The 24,862-nt window shown below is 37.3% G+C and overlaps 1 protein-coding gene and 2 non-coding genes across 3 annotated transcripts in view; all 3 read left to right on the top strand.

The window, feature by feature from the left end:
- LOC129241944 (collagen alpha-2(IX) chain-like) overlaps positions 1-24,862 on the top strand; it is a 377,459-nt gene that overhangs the window by 149,726 nt on the left and 202,871 nt on the right. The window contains exons 8-9 of the mRNA XM_054878494.1: positions 21,090-21,668; positions 22,672-22,749. Coding sequence (XP_054734469.1) covers positions 21,090-21,668; positions 22,672-22,749 — 657 coding nt within the window. The remainder of the gene's footprint in view (positions 1-21,089; positions 21,669-22,671; positions 22,750-24,862) is intronic.
- On the top strand, positions 8,787-8,993 carry LOC129243172 (U2 spliceosomal RNA). Its single transcript, XR_008582255.1, has one exon. It is a non-coding gene; the product is annotated as a U2 spliceosomal RNA (small nuclear RNA).
- LOC129243326 (U2 spliceosomal RNA) lies at positions 9,453-9,646 on the top strand. The gene has a single exon (XR_008582297.1). It is a non-coding gene; the product is annotated as a U2 spliceosomal RNA (small nuclear RNA).

Below are 24,862 nucleotides of genomic sequence, written 5' to 3'. Positions count from 1 at the left end.
ACATTTCTGGTTTAACTCGCCCTTTGGTGGAGAGCAACTGTCATTTGTGATCTAGCATTGTCTTGAGACGCGCTTGATTGCTGGCAGGTGTTGTAGGCACTTCGCATGCTTTCTTCAAGGACACAAGTGCAGATACACATAAACACAAACACAATGGCATAGGCAGTGTTTTGAAATTTACTTTGTTTTTGGTTTTTGTTGAATTCTTTACGATTTTTCTTCCTCGCTTTTGCTGGCAAAATATATACTTTTTCTCTGAAAGTAGAAAACATTTCGTACCGGCTTTAGCTGTCTACATTTGTCAGTGCTATTATCGTCTCTCTTGCGGTTACCACAGCCACCGCACAATGCCATAATAATCATTGCAGCTCTTAAGTTTCACTAAATGGGCGTGAGTTGACTTGCTGTTGTTAGCTTTGCGTCCACTTCAGAAGTGCCTAGATATACTCGTATGCTTCATATTTTAATGTATTTTCACGCCTTCTTTGTTTTGACTTTTTGCTTGGTTCTTCTAAGAGCTTTTGGTCAAATATGCTTGCCACTCGCAATTATTATGGTTACTTGCTTATCTGGTAATTTTTTTGCCCGTGGTAGAGAATTTTGTTGGCCACAGCTTTTAACTGCTGCTATTTATAAAATATTTCATTTTTTCCGTGCGCAACTTTTTCGTTCCTAGCCGTAGCCTTCCACTAGTTATTTATGTTTAGGGCGTTCTAAAAAAATCCCCCAGCTGTTGTGACATCTCAATCTTAATGCGACATCATGGAGGAAGATTTATTTGACCTTTGTCACGTTATTTATTTCACTTTTTGGAAAGTTTAAAGTTTAATTCGTTGCTCCACCCGCAATATTTTTTGTTTGTTTTTGGAACGGTAGAGATTTAGGTTTGTCTTTATTCCTGCGCCACTTGGTGGCAGTTGTTAATTTTTTAAAATTAAGTAAACATTAAGTTATTGCACTTCGTTTACGCAATTTTAGTTGACACGAATTGAAATTTAAATATTTGATTATGTCAATTTTCGGGCATAAACGCAATTATGTTGGTAAAGAAATGTTGTTTAACACTTACATCCTTGCGTCGCGTGTTCTTCATCCTTACTACACAAATATATATAAAACTGATGCTTGAAATATAATTTTAATAAAGAGATAAATACTATTTAGAGGTACATAAAAAATTATTTTTGAGAATCTTCCGAATTCATTTTCAAAAATTCCTGCATCATAGTGGGGAATGAAACAACTCTCAGATAAGCGTAAAAGCCAAAAAAGCAATGGCATTAAGCAGTAACTAAGAGAAAAAAGTGTATCCTAGTGCTGTTTTAGTACAACTCTGGAATAACTTCTTACTATTTACTATTTGCACTTCATACTATTTTATTTTTAACAAAATAAATTCACGACAAAGAAGCCGTAAAACGTAGTTCACTCAGAGTTAATACAAGGTGGCGCAAAACTAATAGCCTTATTGGAAGACTCATAATTTTTGCAACTGGCGTCGTACGTCAATCATATTTGACACTTGTGAATAAGTCAGTTGCAATATTCCAACAGGCAGGCAATTGAGCGCTTAAAGGTCAAAATAAAAAATTTCCTCATCACTAGAAATAATTTTTTTTATTTAGTAAAAAAGTTATTCAAAAACAAAATTGGACGATTAATTTTGCGCCGCCTTGTATTTATACTCTTAGGACAGCTTCTGGTTTTCAGTTTCTTTGCTTGGAACAAACATTTTAAAAAATTTGTTCGCAAAAGTACGTGGAAGAAAAAAGTGATAATGACTTAAAAGAAAATTCTCTGCGTTGAGAATACACACTGTTAACTAAATTTCACTTGAATTTTGATTTTTTTTTTTTTTTCAATGCTTGTACTCATATATCCGAGTATGTTACAGTAGATATGTAGCAAAAGAAAATTACCAGCCTCTGCTTATGTCGTTTCATTGGTGTCAGATCAATAGAAGACACGAAACTCTTTTTCTCGTGAGAGCGCTGAAAAATGTGCATTTTTCATAACATTCGTCAGTAATGCCACACCGGAAAAAAAATGGAGAGGGCATTTTTTAAACAAAAACTAGGATTAGGATAATTTAAATTATTACGTTTCAATCGAATTAATTTAAAGAAAAATAATTATAAACATTTCAATTGCATCATATTAAGCAAAAACGAACTATTTTCGTCAGTTATTTCTGGCGCGTTCTTCTGGTAGCCCGCCATTTTGCCTATCAGCTGTTCATCATCCCATAATGTGTGAAATGTGCCAAATTTGGAAACGAGCTCATGGGCGCGCTCTCTCTCAAAATGAAAGAGTTTCGCATACCATAGATAATCAGCCCTATCATAGAATCCGTCATAGAAAATCTTCGAATACGAATGTCTACTACGAATACGAAAAAATTGTAATCGTGGGCTCCATGTGAACACGAAAAAAGTGCTGCCAAACTCAAATGTGAAATTTTAATATTTCGACAACAGCTTACTTCAATGTAAACAATACAATTTAGCAAATAATCTTTAAATTTTTGTCAAGTTGGTTGAATTTTCAAATTAAAATGTATTCCTTGAAGGAAAGTGAAAGAAGCAAAAGGAGTCTCTAAAATGAGCGAAAAATATTGAGAGATGCAAGCAGCCCTTTCGATATGGACGAATGTAAGTGCTCGCCTTTTTGTTAAAGAAAAATGTTACTAAAAACGGTTGAAAACAGGTTTATCAAAAGTTACCGTTTAAATAAAGCTGCATTTACATGTGTTTTGAGTTTTATTGAAGACAGCGCAAGCTCAGCGAGGTCGTCGTCCAGTCCTCCGACTATCCTCTGTTTTACGGTTTCTTGCGGGCAGTCGACATTTAGCTATGTACTAAAGGGCATATTGGTGTCACTACAAACACGATTGTGCCCTCAGTGCTTAAATCTCAACATGAGTGCCAATGAAAAACGACAAACCAAGATGGAATTCTACCAGAAATACAGATTTTCTGGCATCATTTTGTGTGTGGATGGGACGCACATGAAAATTATTTTCTCCACTGAAGAAATATTCCTCTACTACAACCGGAGGGGCTACTACAGTATCAATGCCACGATTAATATCTCTTTTATTAGCTCTAACAAAGTGGCATACGCTGCCGTGTTGTTACAACTTTACACCTGTGAAAGTCATATAAAAGTACATACATACTTCAAAACATTCTTTTTATTTATAGTTAAGTTAATATAGGACTTAGATTTTACAGTGTTTTTATTTGTTTCCTTTTAAATCCTCTTTTTTTTACTCGTTCTAATTTTTGTCCGTTAGTCTAACGTCGTCGCAGAAAAATTGTACGAAACTCTGCGATTTGACTTAACGAGTGTATTCGGTGAATGTCACTCTACGAATTTCGAATGTACGTTCGGAGTTATTCGAATTATATGGTTACAATTTCTTAGTTTCTACGAAAAACAATCTACGATGAATTGCATGATAAGGCTGAATAGGTATGGTCAGAACAATGACTGATTTGAAGAGCGTAATGCTGAAAACAGTGAACGACTTACGCAGTCCCTTACCGCAACTGCGTTCTTTTAATTACATATTTACACAGTACATCGGTTTGTGTGTGTATGTGTTCGGTTGTATCTACACAATGTTGCCATTGATATTTTTGCTTACACACTTTTTCACACATCCGCGTTATCAGTTACAATTTTTCATTGTTTAATAAACCAAAGCCAAAAACCAACAAATGCAAATAGTTCATTTATCTATAATTAGCATTATTCAACAGTATTTTTAAGTTATTTTAATAAAAATTATAATTTTTCTGAGTTTATTTTGTAAATGATTTCGAAATGTACTGCTTGGCAACATTGTGTGGTGAGAGAGCAATCAGCTGCCAGGGTTTTATGGGAATTTTGAAATGTCGTGAAATAAAATCTACTATACTACGATACGGAAGCAAGGAATGTTTCATGGGGTTCTCATTAGTTTGATCGTAACAGCTGACAGGGGACTGCGTTTATGTCGTTCTCTGTTTTCAGCATAAGAATACGTGTATTGAGTGTACTGCTGTCACGAGCAAGCTTTGCCGACCTCTGATATATGGTGCCCACACTCACCGAAGGCACATATCAGCTGACACGATGAAACAACGATCTGTGATACTACGGAACGCAACTGTGGTGAGAATTGATTTACATGGGGCTCTCATTAGTTTCATCGTGTCAGCTGATACGGGCGTACGTTTACGTAAGATATTCAAACTTTGATACCGCGCATTTGCTCGATTATCATGCGTTGTTTCACAAATGAAGGCGCCTACAGTTTTATTCTGCCCCATTGCCAGATGAAGGGCGAACGCTATGAGAAATTTTCATTTTCCTAGCATTTGATATTTTATGCTCGTTTCGAAACCGGCCACTACCAAATGATAATAACAACCCACTGTACTTCACATCACTTTAAAATATACAGAATTATTACACAAAACAAATTTTAAATACATGTATTATTAGTTCCTAATAATTTTACATTTACAGAATTTTGAAAACACCGAACTATAATTAAAGAAAATATGGGCTCTTTAGTATTGTTGGTTTCACATAATTTTTTTTCAAAATGTTACTGTAATATGATCGCTCCCATACTCTTTCTGTCCAAAAGCCTTTCTTATTTCATTGGTAATGACATAATTGACATCTGTCATTTCACGAGCTTCCACATGCATGACATAAATTTCTATATTAGACATATCATTAGCATGAAGTCTACAACATACCTTTATTGTCTAGAACACGCAATACATAAACCTGGGCTGAGAAGAAAAAACGCCTAAGTCTGATTTGGTAACTTTTCAGGAAAGAAAAAAAGTAGATCATATTTCCGATTTCGTTTAATTTCAGAATATATTTGGAAACAATATACATTTTAAGACACGAGTCATAAAACTTCCGCGGACATGAGTCAGAGATGGGACTTGTGGGCTAAATTTTTGGCCCCGATAAGCTTTAAAATTGGGAAATTTTCAACTACTCGATTCCGCTTATACCGCACTCGTACCATGTATATATAAAGGGTTTTCCAATAAGGGGTGTTATTTTGATATTCAAAGAAAAATGCTATTTTTAATATAAAGGATCCATAATCGAATTGCAAAGTGGCGGCCCTAAGTCCTCGAAAGCCGCACTAATTACATCTTTGAGATCTTGAATTGCCATGGGCTGTTGGCGTAGACCTTCTCTTTCACGTGGCCCCAAAGAAAAAAGTCACAAGGTCGAGAGATAAAACGATTAATCATCTCTCGATAGTGCAACCCATTTACCTGTATCACCTGTTATTAGGAAACCCTTTAGTATACTTAAATCATTTCTCTCTATCAGTACTTGATTTGTAATCTAAATCGTAATCTAAATTACTTTCACTATTTTCAATATTTTGATAATTAGTTTAAGAAAATTTCAACTACATAAGCGTAATAGATAGATAGATGGACTGGTAGTGACATCCAGGAATTATTAGGGTAAACTATTCTTCAAGCACTAACTGGGCCATTTCTACTTTTAATATCAATCGTATTTTCTCACTATCACTATTGGAATACATCGATTTTTTTCTCTCACTAAATCAGGACTTAATAATACAAACTAACTGTGCAACTATTAGAGTTAGTGATAGTTAACAGTAACTCACTCAGAGCACTTTATTCCTTTCTGACGTAAACGCGAGAAAACGCTGCAGAGGAATTGAGCCTTGGGAGAAACATCCAACCATTTTTTCCCCCCGATTTTTTCGTATATTAATCACACACCCTTAGTTTTTTTCGTAAACAAACCGATTTCTAACCCCGGCTATGTCAGACCATCAGCTGATTCTATGAAATTCGCTGAGAGCCAAATAATGGCTCACCTTTGACATCTTTCACCATGAATTTTAATGAAATTTTATAAAATATATAGTGCATTATGTACTCCAAACCTTCTTCAAAGAAATATATATGTACCAATGTTCATTGTTAAAGAGAATTGAAGCACATTGGAACTCATTTGCCTCTATTAGGAAACTTTTTCTAATTTCGATGGAATTTCATGCACTTGGAGTTAAATCACCAATTTCTTTGTCTGTCTGCTTAGGATGACAGACAAAGGTTATATGACTATTAGGTCACGCAAATCTTTGACCTAAAACTAACAATTTATAAGGCTATCATCAAGCCCATCCTATGGTGTGGCGCAGAAGCTTGGACGATGACAATATCCAATGAAGCGTTTCTAGGAGTGTTTGAGAGATCGATTTTGCAGAAGATTTTTGGACCTTTGTACGTTAGCGACGGCAAATATCGCAAGCGATGGAATGATGAACTGTATGAACTTTACTTCTTCTAACTGATAAAAACGCTCCAGGCCTGAAAATTTTCGATGCGATACTAACTGGTTATAGCAGGGGAAGATTAAGGTGGAGAAGGGCTTTACTTCACTTGGTGTTTTCAACTGGCGTCGGTTAACACGAAAAAGAAACGACCGGTTAAACTCACTTAAGCTTTTATCACGCCAGTCAAAAAGAAGAAGAAGAAAAGAGATTTGACCAAAACTACGCTATTCGCTTCCTAGGTAAAAGTGACTTGTATTTTGTACTGCCTGAAAAAAGGCTTCTCAGTTTCTTCGACAAACAGCGTCAATTTATACTAAACCTCGGAATATGGTGGTATTCCATGATACCGGAAAAGCAGACGAAAACGTGTGAAAAGGATATAAGAGGGAACATAAGAAATCAAGTTCAAATATATAACTGGGATTAAGTGGAAGGCGGAGCTGATCATCTTTAGATTATCTCTCTTGCTCTTTGGCCAACACTCGCTGAACGTAACTTACAGGGACACTCACAGACGAGCACACGGCTTATTATGGTAATACTCCTGAGCATAACAATGGGCTTTCGTAGCCATTAAATGAAATGGTTTTGAGAAGAGCCCATTGCACAAACCATGCCCGCTGACACATATGTACAAGTTCTTGCAAAAACCGTTTTAGGCATTTTTTGCTATTAAAGCATTTCAAAATAATCGACATTCATTTGTGCGCCTAAAGACCGTTGTAGTAGGCAATATTAATGCAAAACTCATGTCAGTCGTTTATTAAAACTTCCATGAAACAACAAAATTTCGCGCACTTTTGCATATTTCATGGCACATTTCATCAAACCGTCAACAGCGTCAATACGAGCAGCGTTATTGCATTCGTGTAAACACAAAGCTCTAACTCCCAAACACATAACATAAACAGTTCACTCTGCTTTTGTATAGTTCAAGCATACGGATCTTAATGCCTTATGTTTTCGTTTTCGGTTTTGTTTATGCTTTTTGCATTTTGTAAATAAAGTACTTAACATGTGGCATTTTGGACTGGCAGCACGACTGAACGGCAATCAGAGTGGTTGAGTGGCTCATAGACATATCTGTCAGCACTTGGCGCGCAAAACTTTTATGTGTTTCGTCATATTTGCAAGGCAGCGGACGAGGTTGGATGAGGACATATTTCAAATAGTTATACCCGCGTCCATTCATGCACAAGGGTATTATAATTTTGCTCACATAAGGTCTGTATGTAACAGCATAAGGGAATCTAAATAATAGACATATTTAGAGCAGAGTGCTTACAATGATGCGAGGAGTCGATGTTTGTCGTCAATGTCTATGCAAACTCGAATATAGGTTAAAATATTGGAAATAGGTGAAATCGGTCGCCCACCTTACATACAATGATAATATTTATAAAAGTAGAAAAAAGGTGATATCTCTATTATGAAAGAAGCGAAATTATGCGGATCTGTTACAAATTATGAGCCCATAAATAGAAATTAGCCGAGCCACGCCCACTTTTTCATAATTACGTATATCGCCAGTTGTAGTTAATGTTAACATAGCAGAGGTTGGCGACGTAGGCTTAGATGCAGCAGCAGAGCGTATTCAGAGTATTGTTCTCATTGTGAGCAGGCGGACACCGAACAGAAAGAGGAGAGAGCAAAGTGTTCTCATCATTTACCAATTTATTTTCATTTGCACTGGCGAGAATATTGGCAGAATTAACAGCAAAGTTTTTGAGATTTCTTACCCCAAGAGTTAGTGTGGAGAGCGCGATATCTTTGACTTCATTCTTAGAATGTAAAGAGCGAGTTTCTGCAATGAGATCATCTGATTTTTATAATAGTTTTTTTTTTTTGGTCATGTAGAACTTTTACAGTAGATAGTATGCGATCAGTTTATGTTCTAAGCGCAGCTATTTCTTTGACAACAGCAAGAAATGTAATCTGCTGCTTAATATTATACATATTTGTACTCTCACATTCATTATTTTTTACTGAGAACGGAGGAAGGAATACAGTTTGAATTCGAATAGATGAATATCTATCGTCAAAGCAGGTTTTACAATACTACGGTTTATCAGATGAGAGCAAAAAATCTACATCTTCCTGACGATCAACCGTTTCTCCACACACACATGACATATTTATTTTACTTTTATTTTTTGAAGTGAAAACTTCTTTAGAATCGTTGGGAGTGATTCGAGGAAAAGTGAAACGAAAAAGCGACCCTCTTGGCTACGAAGCGTTATATTATATGTTGATATAAACGTAGCGACGAACTAAATAAAAATAACTTTTATTTTTTCTTGTGATTCGAACCAAGGATTTTGGATCGGAAGCTCACATTGCTAGTCGCTCGGCTACCGCGTCATGCTGTCGTCGCTGGCCTAAAAGTTATTTAGTTACGAAGCGTTATATTATATGTTGATATAAATAATTTTTGTGAGCGTGTAATTCTCAAAAGGTTTATTAGAAAATCTATTGACTAGGTGGTGTGGTATCTGTTCTTGTCAGCTTAACATCTGATATATCCTCCGTCGGAGGGCAACAAATGTTAAACTGATTTTTGGAAATGGGCGGAGTGTTTTAGGGGCTTGCTCCACCTCTGCCACGGGTTGGCCCGGTATTGCAGTACCGCCGGCATTTCGGCCTTGAATAAATACAAGAAGAAATATACTAATACATTTAGCTTTGGTGGGAAGAGCCATAAATTTTTATATGAATACATGTAGACGAAAATGGAATTTTTTTTTTTTTGAAATTTGTATTGTAGGACATTTCTGATTATTTATTGAAAACAGTTTTTTGCTTTTCTATTTTTGGTTTAGATACTGAAAGTCAGTTTAAGTGAATCGGTATAAATATTTCGTACATTAATTTTTGTGAGCGTGTAATTCTCAAAAGGTTTATTAGAAAATGTATTGACTAGGTAGTTTGTTGGTTGTGTATGGTTATCGGTTCTCGGCCTTATGCCTAAGATCAAAGTGTGGTATCTGTGTGTATTATACGCGTTACGACGCTCATAATAGTTTTTGGTTTAGATGCTGAAAGTCAGTTTAAGTGAATCGGTATAAATATTTCGTACATTAATTTTTTTGAGCGTGTAATTCTCAAAAGGTTTATTAGAAAATCTATTGACTAGGTAGTGTGGTATCTGTTCTTATCAGCTTAACATCTGATAGATCCTCCGTCGGAGGACAACAAATGTTAAACTGATTTTTGGGAATGGGCGGAGTGTTTTAGGGGCTTGCTCCACCTCTGCCACGGGTTGGCCCGGTATTGCAGTACCGCCGGGATTTCGGCCTTGAATAAATACAAGAAGAAATATACTAATACATTTAGCTTTGGTGGGAAGAGACATAAATTTTTATATGAATACAAGTAGACGAAAATGGAAGAAATTTGTAAGTCTGTTTCTTCGGTCCGTTTGGGTATTTTTTTTGACAACATCGAAACCAAAGCATTTGTATCATATTTTAGCTATCATAAGCCACTCGTATCATTTGTTGAAATTGAAAACATTGAGGATGAATAATAATAAAATGAAGAAAATAAAATATGAACTTTATAGCAATATTATAATGAACCTATAATTATCCCGCCCCTAATGCTGCTTTCGTCTCATTCTCTCTCAGTTTGTTTTACGGAAGGTTTCACTAACCGTTAGACTGGTATTTTTTTTTTTGTTGTTTTAGTTCAGACTATAACTAGGATTGCCCCTAGTATAGCTCAAAGCACTGCCTTATAATTGATTGAGATCGACACTACAATGTTATTTCATTTAATAACAAAACCACTTTAGAAAGAAAGAAATGCAGAGCGATGTGAAACACGTCCGATCGATGCGATGATTAATCAATATAATAATCAAATCCGTTCGTCTCTCTGATGTTGCAACGTATAACTCACATTATCGCAGTCAGATCAATTTAATTTTACTAAAATGTGATCAAGTATTTAAAGTTCGGTCCGAACCGAATTGAGCACATCCTTCTTGCATTTACGTGAACGCCAGTAAGTATGCAAGTGTATGTATGCCGCTTTTCACTGTTGCACACTGCCATTGCATGCTCACCCATACATATCTATCTACGTACTACATAAAATGAAAAGTATTCCATACTAAATTCATAAGTTTCCACTGCAAACGCAACATTCAGCCCACAGCCATTCAATTCGTCAAACTACACCAAGTCATTCAGAGCAAGCGAAACCTGCAACTTGCAACATGCATACAGCGGATCAACAAGAACACGGTATACCAAGGCCGCAGCATAAAGCAAACTACTAACTGCAGCTAACTTCATTGCCAACATTAAAGTTTGCTGGGATGTTGCTTTTATTTTTTGTTACTGCGTGTAGCTAACGGTGTATGTTGCTGTTGCAGTTGCAGTAGCAGGTGTTTTTGTTGCCGTTGCTGTTGTAAACATTTTGATAGCAGTTGCATGTAAATTAAAATGGCAATCCGACATTGCTGGTTCGAGTAATAACTATAACCAACATACGCATGGACATACACACACACACACATCCGAACGCATTTGAAATACACACACATATAAGCACTTGTTTTTGTGCATTTATAAATTTGCTTGTTTGTACGCTTGTGTGCACTTTGGCATGTTAGTGACAAGTTAGAAAATGACATTAAACTTTCTTCAAAAGTAACTAAACTTTAATTTACGGAAATTTGTTGCTAACTTTTCCTTGGTGTGCTTTGAAAATGTTTTGCATACATAAAAGTTACTCATATGCCATGTTGGCGGTTAGTTGCTAACGAATTTCTTTTAATGCTTGGCTGCTTATTTTGGTCAATTACTTACAGAAGAGTAATAACTTGCACATATTCGCAAGGCAAGCAGTGGGATCACAATTATTTTGGGTTACTAAAATATATAATAATTCGTTGGCTCACTTTCTTACTAAAGCAAAAACTCTAAATTATGATCTTATACGTATTCTTTACTAAATTGTTGCCAAATTTTAAAATATAAAAATCTTTACATTCAGTCTACTTTAACCGTGTAAACAAAATCAGTAAAGGGATTAAACAAGCATCAAGTTGCAACTCCTAATCTCAATGACTGGCGAAAACTTTAACGAAACTTGCCTATTAGTCGCAGGTTAGGTAAGGGCTGTGTGAAAAGTTTACAGCAAACGCAATTTTAACAGAAAAGGTTGTTTATTGATGTACGCCAAATTTTTCACACTCTTCAAAAAAACAGATCCCTATGATAAGTCGACTGCAGTAGCCGAATGGGTTGGTGCGTGACTACCATTCGGAATTCACAGAGAGAACGTTGGTTCGAATCTCAGTGAAACGCCAAAATTAAGAAAAACATTTTCTAATAGCGGTCGCCCCTCGGCAGGCAATGGGAAACCTCCGATTGAATTTCTGTCATGAAAAAGCTCCTCATTAAAATATCTGCCGTTCGGAGTCGGCTGGAAGCTGTAGGTCCCACCATTTGGGGAACAACATCTAGACGCACGCCACAATTAATTAGAGAAGCTCGGCAAAAAACCCAAAAAGGGTTTATGCGTATATATATATATATATATATGTATATATACATATATATATATATATATATAAACTCCACGCCATTTAATTTACAAACGTGTACCTGTGCTTACCGGTCACTGGATGGTCGCCTATATATATATATATATATTAAATGGCGTGGAGTTTAAAGGACTTTCTGAGCCCTCTGTGTTTCATACTGGGGTCAAAGTGTTTTCGAAATATCACATGAAGAAATGGAGCTCCATCCTTTCCTGAGAAATAATTTGGGCAGTTCCCCTTTAACAACTATCAGGGGGATGCCGCTGACCGGGTTGGAGGTCTCTGAGGCCAATTCAATCCCCTTCATGGCAGGCTAATCAGCAATTTCATTTCCCTCAATGTTCCCATGTCCTGGAACCCAGATCAGAGAAATGTTACTTGCACACCCAAAATATTTGATCTCTTCCTTACAGGAATTTACTAGTTTCGTCCTGCACCATGGCGTAGTCAGAGCCTTTATCGCGGATTGACTATCGGAGAAAATTTTAACATCTCCCTCTGTCCCACATTCCCTAAGCATTTTGCATGCCTGAAAAATAAAGTATTCGGTAGTATAAAGAATAACGATAAATTGACTGATTTAGTGAAAACCCCTGTTCCGACTCCTGTTCCATCTTGGAATCGTCAGTGAAAACAGTAATGCAAGCTTCGGTGCAGACTTTACCCTCGACCCAATCCTGCCTATTTGGAAAGATTGCCTTAGCATGACCCTCAAACTCTAGTTTGCGGATAGAGAGATCTATTCGAAGTTGGGAGAAATACGGAGTTAACTGCCCGAAAATGCTACCATGTCCCTTAAGGGATTGCCTTCAGAAGCCAAATTCCTTTAACCTGATTGCACTTTGAGCTGCAATGGAAAAAACGTAAAAGTCGATGGAAAGTAAGTGCAAAACGACATTGAAGGCAGCACTGAGGCAAGTTTTACATGATTCGGTTATGCCAAAGCATGCAATCCTTTGCACCCTCCCCAGTTTTGTGATATTATAGTCCCTCGGAAGAGCCTCCCACCAAACTAAGCATCCATACGTTAAAATTGGCAAACCATTACATTGAAAATCCACTTCCTGTGGCTTAAGGGGAAGTTATTTTTATGGCCTTTTTGGTAACGACATCCAACTGAGTATTCCAGTAGCGAGTTCTATCTCGCACCACACCTACATATGTTGCTTTCTAGAAATTTCTGATTCTTGTATTCCCTAAAGTCGGTTTTATTATGAAAAGTTACCTTCTTAGGGTTAATGAATCTTTTTTGTACTTATAGAATCTCCTTTATTGTCGCACCATTTCTGAATGAAACGCCCATATTTCCCTGAGGTGTATAATCATGTGTGTCAAACTCTTGGTCATTCAACATGTATAGGCGTTTGTCTATAACCTGTTCTTACATAAAAGGAGGGAGTGCACTCCATGAGAGCATCCTCGGCCATTATTGATCTGTGTTCCTTCATTTGCTCATCCTTGAGTTTTCTCGTTGCGAGCATGAATAACACCCAGTGACTAAGACTAAGATTTGTGCACCCGTTGAGCATGGCTTATTGCGCTGCTTAATAAGACGTGTGACCCCGAAAACTCCCGAGAGGGCAATGCAAGCGTGCAGGGACTAGACTTCAGAGTCTTTTCTACTTTTATAGTATTGCTTTGCATTGCAGTCTCTTTGCCCGATTGGTACGCAAACTGGTTCATGCTGAGATATCGGTCCTTCAGATTTACCTCTATAATGCGTTGATCCAGGATTTTCTACATTTTTTTAAGAAAGAAACAACTGAGGCTAATTGCTTAATGTATATTTTTTGTTTTGCTTTCCCTGGCTTCAGTAAAAATACTCTATTCACTTCTGCCCCTTTTACGTATACAATCCAGCAGAAAAGGTGCTGTATATACTTTGGCTGAATACTTGATCTTCTGCTGATGTAATAGACAAGGCTATACCATAAAGTCCTAGCGATTTCTATTGACTGAACGTAGAAATAGCCTATTAACTCGCTCTACCGTGGCTAGTTTAGTTCCGAAGCTCTTTTTCCCGTCTGAAAAGTATCTTGGATCAACTGATGAGCTTCGATTGGGGAATGTTGCTCCAGCTATAGTTTGAACGAAAGTAAATATTTTTCCTTGATTTCAATTTTTATACGCACTTTAAACTTGACATAAAAATTAATCATAAGAGCAAATTTTGTAATTTGCTTTTGTCTCATCGCTCATCCATTGAGCCATTGTCAAATCGAACGATTCATTGCTTCCGCAAGCCAGTGCTCGAACATCAGTTTGTCATAACTTTTTATCAACTGACCCAAACAGAAATCAATTCAAATTGTTTTCACAGCTTCTATGCTCCCACACAAATTTGTGTAATTTTGCTTGCATTTTGCGCTTTACGCTGTCAAATTCCGAACTTTTTTAGTTCATAGCTTTACCATTAAAAGCGATTTATGGTTTATTATTGGTTACTTTTTTTCATCCACCCCATTTGATCAAGCGTTTATTATGATTTGACTCAGTCTTTGAGCGTGTGTTTGAATGATTGTGTCTTATTCGCATAAAAAGTTTTTATGACTTTTTGAAACCATAGCGCGTAGCGAGTAGCGCACTTGAGATACACTCATTCATCACTTCCAGCTCTTGCTTGGCACTCGTAAGCTATTCTGTGGCTCTTTAAATGCAATTCTCAGCAAATACATATTACTTTGCCATTTCTACTCTTGTTGTTATTGTTTGGTACTTAAAACTCCATTATTGCGGAATATAAATTGTCCCCTTATTTTTTTTAACTTACAGTACTGAGCGTTATTTATTTTATATCAACAACGAAAATATTTTGCAATTTATAAGTGATTAGAAATTCATCGACATTTCCTTGCTCCCGCACTCACATAGATATATGCGATTTTATTCAGAAAGTCTTTGTGCAACAAGAAGGGGAGAACCAGTAATTAAATTAAACGTCCATCAAAGAAACTGCGTCGTGAGTAGGTGAAATGGTTGAAGTACAGATTGGCACTCCCCAAGTAGCACTAAAGCGTCATTTTGATACCGTTTTGAGACCTCTAGCGAGCAGATATCTGCGGCCAACCAGAGCAGTTAATGTAACGGAGAAGGTTGACGGCATTTAAGTTAGACCACTACCCCAGGCTGTGACCTTAACCGTCCAGCTGCCAAAGCAGGACATTTACAGAGAAAGCTTCAGTGATGGGGATTGAATAGTAAACCTAACTTTGTAATATTGCTACCAGTTTGGAAAGTTAAGGCGAGGAGTCCTAAGAACTTTCTGGGTCTTTCATCTATTAAACTTGGGCCAAATTATTTCCGAAATAGCATACGAAGAATTGAGCTCCATCTGACCTGCGCTTTTCTGATAATTTGTTCGATTCCCTTTTAATAGCAGTCAAGGAGCACTGATGTCTGAATAGGAGACCTCTGAGACCAATTCAGACGAACCGTTCCTGGCAAGCTCATCAGCAATTTAATTTCGCTTTATATTTCAATGTCCTGGCACACTGCATACCCAAGAGATTTGATCTCCTCCTTACAGTAGTTGACTAGTTAGGATATAGACCAGGCGTCGTGAGAGGTTTGATCGAAATTTGACTATCGAAAAAAATGTTAAGACCTCCCTCGTCCAGCGTTCCCTAAGCATTCAACTAAAAAAACACTAGCAGTCTGCCTAAAAGCAATTTAGAGAGAACCCCAGCCCCCAATTCCATCTTGAAAGCGTGAGTAAAGACAGGGATACAAGCATCGGTACAGATTTTCTCTCCGTTCCAATCCTGCTTGGGTAGACTCAGGGTAGACCCACAAGCCGAAGATCAGAGAAATGGGGTGTTAACTGCCTGAAAACGTTAGCACGTCCCTTCAGAGCTTGCCTCGAATGGACAAACTCCTTTAGTCCGATTGCACTTTGATCAGCGATCGAAATAACGTAAAAGTCGATGGGAAGTAAGTACAAAAGGACATTAAGGGCAACACTGGGACAAGTTCTATATTCTGTGATGGCGGCAATACTAGCAGTCCTTTGCATCCAATTTAGTGATATTATAGCTCTGCCGAAGAGCTTCCCACCAAACCAAGCATTCGTGAGTTAAGATTGGCAGAATCACAACGTTGTACGTTCAAAGTACAACCTGTGGCTTAAGTCCCAATTTTTTGCCGAACATTGATTTGCAGGAGTAGAAAACTAATGCAAAATTTTATAACTTTGGCAAACTTACCCAGAGCAGCGCTAAAAGAAAATTTTAGAAAACGACTTTAGGAAAAGCCAATTAACGAAGTTTATTTCGCGAGAAACCGATAATGCCAAAATTTATAAAATATTATAAGTAGGTATAAATTTTCATTTTCAGAACTTCTTTTAAACATTTAAATTTTGCTGCAAAAATTGCAAATCTGCCAGCACTAGCTTGAAGCACTAGATGCAAATGGTATAGAATTACTCCTCAATTATTTTTTTAATACAATATATTTTTTTTATTTATTAAAGTTTTAATAACAAACTAATTGAGCGATGATCCAGTCCAACTTTAACTACTTTTTCTAATAAGTCTGAATAATACATCAACATTAACTCGATCAACGAAAATGTGTGAAATGGTAGTCATTTGGCTTGAATTCTTGCACGAGCTGTATTTTATAACGGGTGATTTTTTAGCTATTATCTTTTTAAACAGTTGGTTTAAACAGCTGACGCACGTTTCGTGTTCGTTTCACTGTCAAACATCTTCAGCTTGATCTATAATTTAACCATGAATCGTCTTACAAACGAACAACGCTTGCAAATCATTGAATTTTATTATAAAAATGCGTTTTCTGTTAAGAAAGTTTATCACGCGTTTCTTCCATTTATGGTCAGTTTAATCGACCCACTGAAGCGGCTATTCGAGCTATTGTGACTAAATTTAGAACCAAATTTACATTATTGGACATCAAACCACCAACACGCTTACGTAGAGTGTGCACTGAAAAAAATATCGCAGCTGTATCGGCCACTGGTAATAATGACCATCAATTATCGATTCGTCGCCGTTCGCAGCAATTGGGCCTCTGTTACTCAACAACGTGGAAAATTTTGCGAAAGTACAGGGTGGCTGATGAATTTTGCTACATTAAGAAACACAAATAACTTTTTTTTTAGTGTATGGAATTCATTTATTTTTTTTTTTCAAGTTGAAGGTCATTAAATTCTATTAAATGTAGCTTAACTAGTTTTAAAAATAATTGAATTTAAATGCCCCCCATGCTCGTTGACACAAGTGCGGCATCTTAGTAAAAAGTTGTTCATTGCTGCTTTGAGAGTTGCGACAGGAATAGCCGCAATTGTTGCCCGAATGGATTGTTTTAGTTCATCCAAATTTGTTGGCTTTGTTTTATAAACTTCTTGTTTACATAAACCCCACAAGCAAAAGTCAGGTGCAGTAAGGTCAGGCGACATGGGGAGCCAACGAAATTCGGAGTTTCTTGAAATCAGTTCATTGGGAAATTTTCGTCGCAACTCTGTCATAACAGTCTGGGCTATGTGAGACGTTGCCCCATCTTGTTGAAACCACACAGATTTGAAAGGAATTCTCTTTCGGCGTAGTTCTGGATAGAAAAATTCTTTCAGCATTTTCAAATAACGGTCTCCAGTAACCGTAACGGTGTGATCATTTTCTTCAAAAAAATAAGGCCCGACAATACAGCGTGAAGAAACCGCACACCACACTGTCACGCGAAGAGGATGCAATTCAGTCTCGTGGAGTATCTGTGGGTTAGAAGTACTCCATATTCGACAATTTTGTTTGTTCACATTGCCGTTTAAATCGAAATGGACCTCATCAGACATGAAAAGGCAGTTTAACATGTTTTAGTCTTCTTCCACCATTTGCAGGATCTTCTGGCAAAATTCCAAGCGAATCGGCAAGTCTGCTGCATTCAGTTTGTTAACCATTTGAATTTTGTAGGGAAATAAGTCTAAATCTTTGTGCATTATTGTTTGCAAAGACTGTCGGCTGACACCAAGTTGAACAGATAAGCTTCTTGTTGAAACCCTTGGATTGCTTTGTATAGCTGCAGCTACAGCAGCGATCGTTTCCTCCGTCCGAACTGGTGGGTTTCGATGATAAGGCCTTCTTGCGACTGTTCCTTGCTCAGCAAAATTATTCACCAGTCTCATTATGGTCCATCTGCTCGGGGGATCGCCGCCAAACATCCGCCTGTACTCTCTCTGTACCAAAACTACGGACTCCAGTGCGTGATAGCGGCGGACTATCCAAATTCTTGTTTGCGTGTCCCAGTTATCCATTTTAATAAATTTTAAAGATCAATCTGCAAATTAAAACAAAAATGGAACAGATAATTTAAAAAGAAAAAAAGTTATTCAATTTTTTTTTGGTAGCGGCTTTCATCAGCCACCCTGTATTTAAGTGTGAAGCCTTTTAAAATACAGCTGGTGCAAGAATTGAAGCCCAACGACCTACCGCAACGCAGAATTTTTGGTGAATGGGCTATTGGAAAGTTGGCCGAAGATCCACTTTTTTATTGAAAAAGTGTGTTCAGCGACGAAGCTCATTTTTAGATCAGTGGGTACGTAAATAAGCAGAATTGTCGATTTTGGATTGAAGATCAACCAGAAGAATTGCAAGAGCTACCAATGTATCCAGAAAAGGTCACAGTTTGGTGCGATTTATGGGCTGGAGGTATCATTGGACCGCACTTCTTTAAAGATGCTGCCAATCGTAACGTATCTGTGAATGGTGAGCGCTACCGTGAAATGATATCCAACTTTTTTTTGCCCAAAATGCAAGAGCTTGACTTGCATGATATGAGGTTTCAGCAAGACGGTGCCACATGCCACACAGCACGCGTAACAATGGACTTGTTGAGAGGCGAGTTCGGTGAACATTTTATTTCACGTTCGGGACCTGTCAATTGGCCACCCAGATCGTGCGATATAACGCCTTTAGATTTTTTTTTGTGGGCCTATGTTAAAGCTCATGTCTATTGAGACAAGCCTGCTTCAATTAACGCATTGGAAGACAACATTAAAGCATTTATGTTTAAGATACCGGCCGAAACAATGGAAAGAGTATGCCATAATTGGAAATTGGATGGACCATTTGAAGCGCAGTCGCGGTCAACATTTGCATGAAATAATATTCAAACATTAAATTATGTGGACTCTACTATCGATTTAAATAAAAATGGCATAGATTGTTTTGAATTTTACGTGAGCGTTTTTGAAAAATTTTCCTATAGCTCTTAAAAAATCGCGCTTTAGATACGTAAGTCAAAATCCTTATGTAAAATTCTTCACAACCTCTTCACAAGCAATACGGAATGGCCCTCAATATTTCGGCTAATTTCTTACTTTTTTTCATGGAGTTCAGCGCGACCCAGAAATGTTGACTAATGGTCTGTTCTTCAGAACTCAGTGGAAGTACACAATAATAGGAATATCGAGAGAAATGCAAAAAACAGTCCTTTAAATTCTAATTAGCTGGTTCTAGCTTTTGGTCTCTAGGTGGAAAAGGGAGGGTTTCTAAAAAACGTTTTCAGTGCCACGAAATATGTCAGTACGAAATTATTTGCGAGCTCTGTATTGTTCAAATTCTCGTTACTCTATTCTAACACTTGACATTTTTCTTGTGAAGCGCTGTAAATACGCATGAAGGATGTGGCTATTTTGATTTGTATGGAGAAGAAAGATGTACTGCTTTCGCCAAACTGCTTCCGGTAACCGGCTTCATGTAGCAGCGTTCGTCTTGTTATTTCATTGCCACACCTCGTATAACAGTTTCAGATTACTGTTCAATAGAGCTACCTCATAAATAGGAATTTATAGTATCATTCAATTTATTTTAAACAAATTTACGCTTGATGGTTATTGAGTTCTTTTTTTATTATAAAACCATAAATTACCTTAAGTTTATGTAATACATAAACGAGTATTTTGAGAAATAATTCATATATTTTATATTACGAAAAATGTCTGCCTTCATACAATCAGAAATTATCTTATTTCTTGATTTACGCTGATTGCAGTATCAAATTTGCTCTTGCCAGTACTGCAGAGCTTGGGACTGTAGATGCAACATTATTGGCTGCCGCGTTATCGCGCTTCTTTATATGGTTTATTAATAATTCATTATTAATAATTGATGCGAAACCTTCAAAATCACCCACGCAAACATGGATGTGAATGGAGGAGCAATGGGGTATGCATATGTATGTAGGCAAACACTTATACTCCAACGTACAGTCGGCTTTGTTGATACGCCGCACCCTGGTGTAGGTAAACTAACCACCGCTACAAATAGCACAACAAGGCAGAAACACTCTCACGATGATGAAAGGTTCATAGGATGGCTGGTGTGATGCACGACAGAAGAATTGACTACGTATTCAAGCCAGCACACATATTGATGTTTACATACATACTCATGTAAATGCATAAGTTATGTACTCGTATACATACAACAACTTATAGGTGCATGTGTATAAATGAGTTGCCAGGCGGCGGACGTGTGTGGATTTATGGCAACTCATTTGAATCATGGCACTTGGACGATATGTAAACTACCACCACCTACTCTCTAACGAACGTTATTTGCTACACATATTTAAATACATCGACTATATTTCGACACATAAAAGTGTATTTATGTACGCAAGTGTGTGCGGATGATGAATTTTGGTTTTTTTCTATTGTCGGCAAAACTGTACGGTGCTCATACATTCTGTACTCAGTCGTCTCTCTGTCCCCTTTGAAATTTGAGCATAAATTTATTTGTGTTATATCCTGACCGGAGTGGCGTGTTTGGGATGATTTGATTTAAGCAAGAGGAAAATTGAATTTGAAAATTACGCACGTTGCAGGGGGCGGAGGGAATGCGCTTTTGTTGATATTATTACACGGGAGCGAAGAATCAAGTGAGTGTTTCTGAGTGTGTAAGGTTAAATGAGCACAATAACACATTTTCCTAAGCATCGATTTTCATAAATACATTAGACCTATTTACATACATACGTACGCATGTGGAAATGTATTTATTAATGTACATATGAATGTACATAAGCGTGCATGGTTGTGTGAGTGAGCGCTTGTTTGGTGATTTATGCGGCGTTGAGCATGAAAACGAGCAAATGAATATAAAAGTATTTGAACAGATGTACAGCTAATTTTTTTGTAGCCTTAAAAATTAAAATTTTTAAATTTTCTCATTCTAGGGGCATCCAGGCGTGCACGGCCCTAACGGTCAAAAAGGGGAACCTGGCCAACCAGGCGTACCGGGCATGGCAGGTGCACCAGGTGCACCTGGCCTGAAAGGGGATCGGGGTCTACCTGGTGAATTGGGACCCATTGGGCCGCCTGGTCCACCCGGTGAAGTCGTATATGCGGATAATTCTTTGAACGGTACAAATGCTGCAGCGGGAGGACAGTGTCAATGTCCAGCCGGACCACCTGGTCCGCCGGGAATGCGCGGCCCACAAGGCTATGAAGGACCACCCGGTTTGAACGGCGAGCCTGGTCCAGCTGGGTCGAACGGTTTGACCGGCCTGCCTGGCTCCAAAGGTGAGAAGGGCGAAAAAGGTGTGCGAGGCCTGAGCGGCCCGAAAGGCGATCGCGGACCCGAAGGACCGCCAGGGCAGGCCTTTTTCGCTGGCGGTTACGAAGGCATGGCTATGAATGGCACCAAGGGCGAAAAGGGCGAGAAGGGTATGCGCGGGAGACGCGGCAAACCGGGCCAAGCTGGACAAATAGGACCGCCGGGCAAACCAGGTGCAATGGGCGATATCGGGCACTCGGTAAGTTAAATTAAAAATATTCAGATTTTTACCATTATTTTAAATAAATATGTAAACATCAAATTTTTTTTTTATATTTGTTTTACTTTTTTTTTTACAATTCGACTAATGTGAAACAAACCTTTATAGTTTAAAAATAACTATACTATTGATCTCATGCCTCATTCGACGCGGACCATACATATGAGGTTATCGGGCACTGATGGAAATATAGCAAAAAATTCACTAAAACGTTGCTCATCTGCCGGCTTCAACACATTTAATGTGCAAAACACTTTGTCGGCTGCAAGTCAAACTTTCAAATTCACATTCAGCTAAAGTGCTCCGAATATGCCATAATTCTCCAATAAAATTCATGACGCTTTCACCCACATTGCCACAATAGACTAAGGCAGGAGGCTCAGAAACAATTGCAACCACTAAAGTCGGCAACTCCATTGCATAATTCCGCACTACTCCAGTTCAAAATTTCTTTGCTGCCGGGCAGCAGTATAGAAGTTATTCTTTTTCATATTTTTATTTACTTGCAGCTTCGACCTATTTTTCGATTTATTTATTTTTCACTTTCAACAATGAATTCGTGAAACTTGTTTTCACTTAGCTCTTTCTTTTTTAGTTTGGTTGGAAACTTTTTGATGCTACTAACCACAGTCGTTAGAACTGCGTTTGAGTGGCTTGCAATTCCTTTTTATTTCACTTTTCAACATTTGCATTTATTTTGTGGCAAAACCAGGCCGTTTGGGACAATTTGTATCGGAACTTGCAAACAATTTGTTTTCTTTGCTGATAATTGAATGTTGTTAGAAGGAAAATGGAACAAATATTGCAGAATGGCAGGCGAAAGCCATTCTACTGACATCCAAATACACGTAATCGAAGAAATGAAGCATTTTATGAATAGTAAAGGAAAAGTTTGCAATTTAGAAATTTCCAATATATTTTTTTCATATTTTTATACGAGTATATTTAGCTCACTAAACGTATTTTAATTTATCGCTTGCAGGGACGACCTGGACTTCTAGGCCCCAAAGGTGATATGGGCATGAAAGGACAGAAAGGTGAAACTGGCGGTCGAGAAGGCGTAAGTACATTTTGCTTATTTATTAGCAATCTGCACCTTCTTTCGCAAAGGTTTATCATAAAAAAAGCACTATAGAAAAAACGTATTATAAGTAAAGAATATATACCAAATTAAAAGAAGTTTTTTCTAATAGTGGCAAGCAGACGCGAATTTCCGAGCGTATTTCTGCCACGCAAAAACCACTCATAACTAAACACCTGCCCTTCGCAGGCGGCATAAAACTTTAAGTCCCTCCTTTTTTGTGAAAAAAAGCATAAAGGAGCACACCACAAATCAGAGCGGGTGCCCGGCCAAAGATAAAAGGATGTAAGCACCAATAATATATTGTTAAGGCCAATGTGCCCACTTATCATTCGAAACTGCCAGGTGCTTATTTTCAGCAAATTGTTAACAAAAAGTACATTACACTTCTGCGAAAAAAAGAATTTCCATATATTTTTTAATCTCCAGTGTACTCATATACGGCTAAAGGTGAGACATTTTCAAGTATGCGTTCACCTTCTCAACAAGTGGTAGTATTCAATCTTGCCCTTACATACATACGTACACACGTGAAAATAGTACTTTTGATTGAAATTTTCATCAGAAAATTATGTTGGAAACCAAGTGCTGCAAGTCCCTTTTCTTCTATTCGATTTAATTCTACCTTACTGCTTTTCAATGCAGTACATTGAGTTTGTCTGTAGCAACACAACAATAAATTAGCAGGCAAAATTTTTAGAAAATTGTTTTCCCTAATAACACTAAAACGCAAAACAACATCAATAGAATAGAAATGAAAAATCACAATTTCGTGACAGCGTCAAACGCAAAGCACGAAAAAGCAGAAACAACAAAGCTAATTGGGAAATGCGTGATCACACATTTTTTCATTTTTGCTTTGCCTGCTTATTCCCACTGAACAAAACTCAGCACATCTGGCACTCAGCGAACATACACACAAACAGATATTTTATTAAGAAATGTCAATTTTGTTCCGAAAATTGTTGTTATATTAAAACATTGTCAACTAATGTTATTGATGTAGAACAAAAGCAAATTTCAAAGTTTAACACAAAGAAGAAATATTTCAATTGATTGGTTAGCTTTAGATGAAAGACTCCTTCAAATTGTATTAAAATTAACCTTAGATAGAAAGAAATGGAAATAAATAAACTTTAATATGGAAAAATCCTACAGTTTTATGCCGTCTCCGAAAAGCAGATGGTTTTTTATGAGGAGCTTTTATATCGGAAAAATTCACTCTGAGGTGTGACATGTCTGCCGAGGAGTGATCGCTTTAAAAAACAAAACTTTTTCTACAATTTGGTGTTTCGAGCCCGGGGCTTCGAACTCATGCACTACCAAATGGTAGTCACGCACCAACCCAACCAACTGGTTCAACGGCTGAGAATGGCAAACTGTGTTGATATTTCTGTTTCGTAAGGTTTAGTAAGCCATGAATCGTTTTATACCAGAGCAACGCTTCCAAATTGTGGTAATTTATAGATTGTATGTATATATATTTATATTGCGCAGGGCCATATAACGAATATAATATATTAAATCTTCGCACAAATGATGCAATTTTGTTTGTTCCAACCGATTATTAAGTAATGCGGGCATTTAATAATTAATTAAGTTAGATATTTACTCCTTGAAATATTCACAAATAAACCGAAAGTATTCAATATTCACAATTTTTTTAAATTTATTTTATTTTAGTGGTTTCAAATAAGCATTTGATTTAAATATCCGCAAACTGCAAATGAATCCTTACAGAAATGAATGAATCCAAGTAAATCCTTACAGAAATGGGAGCAATTTTTTCGCTTTCTATTACCTAAATACATAATCATCATAACCATCCACTACTTTTTGTTTTAATTTAAGCAAAGAGAGTTCTCACTTAGACTAGAAAAGCGTGCACACAAAATACAATTTTCACTATTTCGCAAGCCAAACTTTATTCGTAAATAAAATATTGCTCTGTAAGCAAACCACTACACTAAAGAGATGAGCAGAGGAGCATTCAAGAGTCGCCGAGAAGCGAGCGCACAACTAACCCAGCAACAATGTGCGCGAACAGAGCGAACTTAATAAATGATTTTAGCGCTAATGTTTGACCCCAACG

This window comes from Anastrepha obliqua, chromosome 3 (assembly GCF_027943255.1).
Source record: "Anastrepha obliqua isolate idAnaObli1 chromosome 3, idAnaObli1_1.0, whole genome shotgun sequence".
NCBI lineage: Eukaryota > Metazoa > Arthropoda > Insecta > Diptera > Tephritidae > Anastrepha > Anastrepha obliqua.
The sequence above is the reverse complement of the archived record's forward strand: the minus strand, read 5'-3'. Positions and strand labels throughout refer to the sequence as shown.